We start from the raw sequence: 8,562 nt of genomic DNA, 5'->3' as shown, positions 1-8,562 counted from the left end.
GGCGTACTGCGCCTGCGCCGGGCCCCGCCCCGCTCCCCCGGCGCGCGGGGCGGGACCTACTTCAGGGAAGGGGTTCTCCTGCCTCAAAATGGCGTCGGGAGGGCGGCTCGGCTCGGCTCGGCTCGGTTTCGCGGTTGTTAGTTACGCCTGTAGTCGCAGCCCGGACCTTCATATCCCTAATAATACCCTGAAGATGGCTAATCGGCCTATACCCTTGCTTCTAGGTCTTGGGGTGCGTGCAGACACAGCAAGGCTTGCAGGCCCTGTGCATCTGTGTGGTGCCTGCGGCTTCTACTCACTGCTATCCTGTCGTGTGCAGGCATGTGCATGCAAATCACCTGATGAGCCCATCCGCGTGCTTTACTGGGGTCACTTAGTTGTGATGGTACTTCAAACACAGTATTCTCTAGTGATTCTACTGATTGAAACCAGGAATTGGCTGTTCTTAAACACTCCTGTAAAAACTCGTGTTGTGACTCCTCTGTAGCACTGAGTGGTAAAATCTTGGCTTTACTGCTAAAATAATGATTGTGGCACAGCGTATGGGGATCCAGCATAAGGCTGTCCTTGAGCTATGTTAGATTCGCTTGGCAAGTTTATCCTACCTTTCCAGACAGTGTGTTGGACCCAGCTTCTGTATCACTAGGTAGTTAACAGCTGGGTTTTTCTTTCGTTCTGATTATGCCAACAATTGCTATTTACAGCTTTACCCTCTAGATGAAACTAGGCATTAACAAAAAGACCAATCTCTTACACACTTTTGGGTTTCATCATATATAAAATGAATACAGATGTACATGTATATACTGTATGTATGCTATATACTGTCTATTACAGGTAATCTTCACAACACTTTCTGGAAGGAACAGAGAAATGTTGTCCCACAGGGTACAGGACAGTTTGCAACACAGAGAGATCCATTACAAGATAGAGAAGGTCTTCCCAAACTTAACTTGCATGTCAGGTGGCAGTGAGGCACCACCAGTAGCAGTGGCGTGTGGTTGGCTTTGCACAAACAAGAAAGTTACATCTCCTTTTTCTCTGCCCTTTTACTGGACGCCTCGCCCCCATAAACTAGGGCTCCGGTCTGCATCACTCAGCCTCAGGCCTTCTCCCCAGTGCTGAGCCAGATACGCAGGTCCCACACTAGCTGGGTTCCTGGAGGCACCCATGGCACGCCTCTGTGGGGTCACCTCTGCCAGCTTTGCTAAAAACATAAGATGTCTCTTCCTGACTCAGCCTACCTGCAAGCGCTGGCAGGAGCAGAGACCGAGCTCCAGCTTCTGCTGTTTACCCTCTTTTTGTGGCAGCTCTGAGCCAAAACAACAAAACCACATTCCTTTGCTCTCCAATCATCCTGATCACCATAAACAGCAACTGTTCTCTTTCAGCTTCTCAAAAGGTACACACAAATTACGTTAGGATTAGGGTAATGAGGTAGGAAGGGACTTCTTGGACTGTCAGATCCATTCTCCCACTCTTGTAAATACCACATCATACAGTCCTTTCTCTATTCCTATCAAGCTCTGTCTGAAAGTGTGGGTATTTTTTCCGAACTGCTCCAGCTCATACCTGTTCCAGATGCTGATTATTCTCATTATTTCAAGCTCCAATTTCCAGTCTTAACACAAGCTGCAGCTAGTCTGAATCCATTTGTTCTTGTTCAAACACTGTCCTTTACTGTAAAGGACATTTTAGGGCGTTAATAATCATAGCCTTCATTCAGATGTACCAAATCCAGGATTTATCAAACTGAGAAGTTCTTGCCTTTCTCCTCTTAAAAAGAGGAGGCAATTAGTTTCCTGGAGCATCCGAGTAGTTCTTCCCTGCATCAGTTGCAGCTTCAGCTCATGTTTATGTAACAGGGGTGAGCATAGTTTGACCCCTCATTTCAGATGAGGTCTCTCCCTGTTGCCTTCAACAATGATGCTTATACTTTTTTTAGTCACATTTTTAGCAGTAGAAGACTGGAGGGTTATTTGGTAAGGGGGAAATAAACTCTCTTGAAATATATCTGGAAATTAGGCTAAATTGAAATTTGTGCACAAATTTCTCAGTGTCCAGCTCTGTGAGGTGTTCCCATTCAAAGCCTAGATCAGGACATATCATTATAATCTTTTTGTCCTTGGTCAGGTCCAGAAATGGAAGAGGATTTTCTTTCTCATTCTGGCAGATATTATTGCCAGTTAGGACTGATACCTCATGAGAAACCTTTGTCTGATTTTAGTGTGGTTAAATTGGAAGCCAGATCCTCACCTTTTTGGAAATGAAACATCAGCCTAAAGCTAATCCAGGCCCACAAGCCTGCTCCGTCCATCTGCACTGTCTGCTATGACTATTTAATTTACAAACGTGTGCAATGATTATATCCTAGTGCTGCATCCACAGATTTCATATTCTGAAAAGAAGGGGGGAGCGAGGGTTGCAGGCAAAAGATTTATCAGCTCTTTGATTTCACTAGGAGTGCGTGGAGAATCAGATGATTACATTTTGTGTGTAGTAGTGGTTTAAGTCTATAAGAGGGACTTGTGGGAAAGAATTAAAGGGGGCGATTTCGGTGATGGGTTTGGATTGGAAACCTAAATTCTGGTCTTGTTTTTGTATGGCTGTGATCACACTCGCAGTAATTTTGGCTTGAACAGTTAGCATTTTCTCCAAGCTATGGACATCTAGATGCTGTATGACATGCTAATCTCTTCGGCTTCCTTGAGGAACAGATTCTAGATAATGGCATTGACAAACATATACTGTGTCCAAGGTCCGGATTCCCAGCAGATTAAGCCTGTCTAAATCTGGGCTTCCACAACACTACATCTCTGTCACTCCTGGCTGCCCTCTCCGGCCTGTACTTTGTGCCAGTATTAGTGCATGTATGATTACAGAGTGAGCCAGTTCATTGCCCCGCAGCAGATGACTGTGTGATCCATGATCTAAACCAGAGTGCTGGTGCAGAAGAGAGGGCAGGAAGATGTGGCTGTGGGAAGAGGTAAGGGCAGAACGAAGGCAGCTCAGATTTAAATGACTTGAACTGGCCCTGAGGTAACCTAGCGACACAATTATAATTTGAATTAAACCCTGGACTTCCTCACATATTTCCACTACAGACGTGGTACTGATCATCACTCCACTTCACTGCCTATAGAATATTCCTTCACTGTGATCAACATAAAAAATACGCTGCATTCATAAAAGCCATAGGCAAATAGGTGTATTTTCCCAAATGTAACAGCCTCCATAAAATGCCAACAAAGATGTAACATACAGCCAGGCTGTCAGACACCCTGCAGATACCTGTGCCCCCCACCCAATCAAGAGACCATCTCCCAGGAGTGATACTTCCCCAGTGACACAGACAGTGTCTTTAAGTGACCACTTGAATTCTATGTACAAATTTACTACAGTAAAAGAAAGTGCCATGGCTGTGTACCTATGGGTATCATGGTTACCCATGAGAACCTGAACTGGAACCTGTATGGGAAGCCATACAACAATTATAATTTACACTGGAAGAGATCAAAGCTCAAAATGAGTTTGCCAGAGCCCACCTCCGAACCATTAACCAACCTCCCAAGCTCTCCAAACTCCTTGTCAGAAGCAGACTTCCTGCAGACCAGCAAACACTGGGTGGAATTGTATTATGCCAGAGCAGCAATCGCAGACCTGCTTACCATAGCTCCTCTGACACCTTAGGAAGTTTTCCCACAAGTGAGCTATCAAGATCTGTTGATGCTACATGTGCACTCCAGAGCATGCTGCCCTTCAGTAAGCACACCGAGTGCCCTCATGGAAACTACAGGCGTAACCTGTCAGTCCCGGAATGAGCATACAAGCACCAGAGAGAAAGGACAGAAACATGCTTTTATGGTGAGAAAACCTTTTTCCCATCACCAGCACCCTGTGGCTAATCACTCAGTTCTGATCCTCAAGGAAGATCTATAAATGATAAGCTTGAGAACTGAAACTGGTAACTGGGTGGAGACAGTGGTCTTACAGCATTTTATGGTTTTCCTAGTGATCCTTCCTCAACCCAGCCCTTTGCTGTTCGGTGTTAACTACTTGCCTTCCTCTGTTTCACATGAGGGATATGAACCTTATCACCTTCCTCTTGCTAATTCCCTCACCCCTTCCAGTTATGTGTTAACTCCTCTTTTCGCATAAAGTGTCTAATTGACTGACATAATTAAATTAAGCTCAGAGCATTGTCTCCCAACCTACACTTAGTCTGAAGTTTGCTGTTTCTGTTTCAGATTTAAAGAAAGGGCTTTGAGTGCCTTAAACCTTGCCCACTTTTTCACATTTATCAGTTGATTTATTAAAAGATGTACTTTCTCCAGCAGATGGCAACATACTTCTAAATTATTTATAGAACATCTAAGAGATAGGACTTGTTCCTGTGCAAGTCAGATAGAAGATGAATTTGCCTTTGAGAAAGGGTCTGAGTACAACATAGGTGCTTATCTTTCCTTGGAACATTTAAGAAAATATTTTTGAAGCTAGTGGCATTGTCATTTCATTTAAATGTATTATTCTGTAATCTTAAAATGTGGTGTAATACTGTTGTTGTAGCTCTTTGCCTCCGCATTTAACTAGAGTGGCAGTGAACAGATGAACCAGAACATCTCTGTGCACCCCCCATGGCATTGCTTTTATTTCCAAGGAGCAATAAAGTAGTTCAGAGACCAGGATAGTGGGAGCTGTATTCTCACGTTGTTTCTCTCCTTTTTTTATTTTCCTAAAAGGCATTTCAAAATCGCACATCTCCAGTGCACACCAGAAATACCCATTAGCTGCTGTAGAATCATAAAGTATTTTCATTGCTGTGGACTCAGGAACTACGGAGCTCCTGTTAATCAGGAGCCCTATATGGGAAAGCAAATACTAGGATCTTTCTTCCTTTGATTTCAGCTGTAGTAATTTTTCCGTGAATAGCCGAAGCCTGATTTTCCACCGACTTGTGTGTGGTGGCTATTTCTGCCTCTGCAAGGTTGGTAGAAAATGATACGAAGAAGCATTTGACATCACTTCCTGCAGGTTGCAGTGACTAGACGAGGTACACCACAAGGGAAAACCATACTCAGGCTCTTGTCTTCACCCTTTTGTCTGTCACTTCTTTTAAGTGGTAATTACGCTTGATTTTTCCCAGGGAGGATGCACACTCAGGTGCATGACAAAAAGCCGGTGACTCAGCACTGGTTGTCTCATTGCTTGCGATTATGAAGGCGACTGGCCAGGCAGCGGCTGTATCTTCACTTCTTCAGCGTATCTCTTGGCATCACGGGATCGGGTTTGCTCTGGCACCTGCGCTCCAGTTTAGCCCCTCTCTCAATCTAGATCCCCACCCACCTGCCCCGGTGGGTGGTGGCGTTGTCGCCTGTTCTCACCATCCCCCCATTTCTCATTCTTTTGTGTTTCCTCACACGTAGCACTGTGAAAGGATTCAGAAATGTGATCCAAGGGCATCGTTTGCCAAGGGAGTGTATTGACGTACGCAGCCCACTTGTACAAACGCAGATAAAGCTGAAGGCCAGGTTTGCTCACTACCGTGTTAAGAGTGGCTGATAAATTTTTCTCTCTCCCTTGGTAAGAAGGGAGCCCTGCTATTTTTAAAACTGAGGTCTGCCAACTCCCACAACATGCAGTGCTTTTTCTGAAGCAATGTGAGTAGTTCGGTAGCTTTGCAGAAGACTATGATAGTGGCTCCCACTCTGTGACTTTCAGGCAAATTGGTCTGTGGCCACACATAATTACGAAGTTACAAATGAGAGGCAGAATATGATGTCAGAGGTGCAGTATGGCTCAGGAGGTGGCGAAAGCCAGGACCACTAGCTGCAAAAAATCCCAGCATCACAATTTCCCAATATTGTAACACTGCACTTCAGAGGGGAGATTATATGGTATAGTTTGAGCTGATCCATAGCTTTGCCCCCAACCCCAAGAGACAAGCCCGAGTTTCCTCCTCATCCAAATTGGCTTAGTTACTGTTTTTAACTTAGTCCATAGATGGACTTCTGCTACAGCTCCAGTGAGAAAGGTGGCTATAATTAATAGAAACGGGCAGACAAGGAATTATGTTCCCCTAAGTAACTGTGCTTTTTTAATAATAGGACTTTGTACAGATGTGTAGAGTTTGTTCAGTGGTGACACACACTGCCTAAATATATAAATTGAATTTCCTCTGTAAATCACTGTGTACTCTAATGGAGCAGCTTTTCTGTTTAATTTTAGAAGCTACAGATGATATTGCAGCCCAGCTGGATAACGGCTGAACGCTAACAGTACCTGAAATCTTTATTTGGTCTGCCTGAAAAGAGCTTGATCTTCTGCACTTAATTCCCAATGGATGGGAATTCACATCATGAGGAATACCGTCATGATTGGTACTAATTATAATTCCCGGGAGAGAGGCCAAACATAGCCTTGCAGGCTGCGTATTTCCCACTCAGCCAGAGAGCTGATCTTGGCAGAGGAGCACATCAGGGAGGCAGCATGCAATGGGGCTCTCCTGGTGTACCTACTATGTGTGCAGAGCGTGTCCCCCATGGCTGTCAGTTCAGCAGCTCATAGGAATGGGACAGGCTGTCGCTGCAAAAACCAAAACTGTACAAAAATCTTGCAAAACCAAAATGTCTGACTCCTCGCTGCGTTGTGAAACTAAGCCTGCATCTTCTGTTAGCTGTCAGGAGCAAGGCAAGACCTGAGAAACAAACCCGTGGGAGCTGCCCTGTTTGTTTGCTTAATCGCTTAGTTTAAATATAGATTAAAAATCACTTAAGCTCATCCACAAGTTAAGTGTGTGTCAACCAACGGCTGTCAGAAACTGTAAGGGAAAAAGAACATAGTCACGGAAGGAAGAGATTTTAGGAAAGGAACGAGAAAAAAAGGGATTCAATCCTTGGAGTGGGGCAACAGTGTATCTTCTTGAGGGACATCTATTCCTAAGTAAACAGCATATAGGAAACAAGAGCTGCCAGCTTCTCTTCATCTCTTCCCCCTGCTACTGCTAACACTTGCTAACAGTGAGTAATTTGGTGAATAATCCCTCATTTACATTAATTTCTTCCGATTAAATGGAAATGTCATAGTTCACAGAATGTCAGCCTGTGCCTGAAACGCACTGAAAAACCTCTGCAAGATCCTCACTTGCTGTGCCGCCTGCCCCGGCTGCGGTGTAGCATGTCCTTTCCAGTCCTGTCAGAGGTACAGCCACACCTCACACATTACGGAGTATCGCCTGTCCCAGCACTTTCTGGCTCTTCTGGAGCGGTTCAGCTGTCACCTGTCTCTGAACTAGCACTGAAGGGTATGGCGCTGGAAAAAGCCAACCTAATGCAAGCCAGTCACTTGAACTAGCAGCCACTCGCTGTAGCAAGACTATCTGGCACACATTTTAGCAGCAGCCTAGTTTATAATACCATCCGCATTTTTTGTAGCTATAGAAATTTAAGGTTGTGCTAATAAAAACACAGAATAGGTGGATTAAAGCAAACTGCTAGAGAAAACTGCAGAGAAGAAGCCTTGCTGTTCCCAGGAAGCTTGTGGGCTGTCTCCAGAGTGGACATGCTTTGTCCAGCCAAGACTCTTGGACCTGAGGGGTTGCAGTGCTTGTGACCTGTCAACCATGGGGAAAAGCATTTTAGACTGTGCCTGACTTAAAGATGTCTTCTCAAGTTTAGCATTAATATAGGTGAAACACCTGGGTAGCTTCTCAGCTACTGGGATGCAAACCGCAGCGAGGCACAAGCTCAGAAACTGCTAATCAACGGCTCCTTGCAGCACAGGTCTCCCTTGCTGAGAGCACGATGAAGGACGTCATGTAACTAAATTGGTGGCATTCATCGACAGCCTGAGTTTAGCTCCTCCATTAGGAAACAGCTCCGCTTTCAAAGCTGATGTTGCAATACTAGGTATTGCATGTATTAATACTTTCCCTCCAGTGTTTTCAATCACTTGGTGGTGTTACACTGGGGTGCAATGGTTGCCGTGATGGTGTGGCCACATCTGTCCTTTTAAGTGGTGTGCTCCCACTCTTGTGTTTGTTTAGGTGCACTTCTTTAGACAGTGAGCTCCCCAGGGCAGGGATGGAGCCATCTTCTCAGATGCCAAGGGCAGTGTTGTGTGTGAGCTACCAGCGGTGAATATGAAAAAAGGCAGTAGACCGGGAACCCCCGCGCCTGTCCATGCAGCTGGGAAAATACGCTTTGTGGGTTTTGCCAGCATGTAGCAACAGCCCAGCTGGGTCAGAGGAACTCAGTAATGGCAATCACATAGTTAACAAATGTGATGTATTTCTGTCATTTGTTTTCTATTGTCCCTCACAATATTGACCAGCACTGTTGATTTTATTCCTGTCATGCCAGAAATCACAGGTGCTCCAGGTGGGGCTGCTGGTCGGTGAAAATAAATGCATCAGCGCGGCTTCTTTTGAACAGAAAAGGGGGTGTGGGGACCGCGGCTTTCCCCTGCGTGTGCACAAAATGGAGTACGGCGTGGCACCTGCCGAAATCCCGGGAGCAGGCGCTGCTCGGGGGCCATCGCGGCGGAGGGGGGGATGCAGCGCCGGGG

General features: G+C 45.5%; 1 protein-coding gene across 1 annotated transcript in view; it reads right to left on the bottom strand.

The window, feature by feature from the left end:
- Positions 1 to 8,532, bottom strand: part of VPS18 (VPS18, CORVET/HOPS core subunit) — a 20,028-nt gene extending 11,496 nt beyond the window's left edge. The window contains exon 1 of the mRNA XM_009277599.1: positions 8,484 to 8,532. Coding sequence (XP_009275874.1) covers positions 8,484 to 8,532 — 49 coding nt within the window. The remainder of the gene's footprint in view (positions 1 to 8,483) is intronic.
- Positions 8,533 to 8,562: the final 30 nt, after the last annotated feature.

This window comes from Aptenodytes forsteri, unplaced genomic scaffold (genome assembly GCF_000699145.1).
Source record: "Aptenodytes forsteri isolate BGI_AS27 unplaced genomic scaffold, ASM69914v1 Scaffold146, whole genome shotgun sequence".
NCBI lineage: Eukaryota > Metazoa > Chordata > Aves > Sphenisciformes > Spheniscidae > Aptenodytes > Aptenodytes forsteri.
This window is presented reverse-complemented; position numbering and strand designations above follow the sequence as displayed.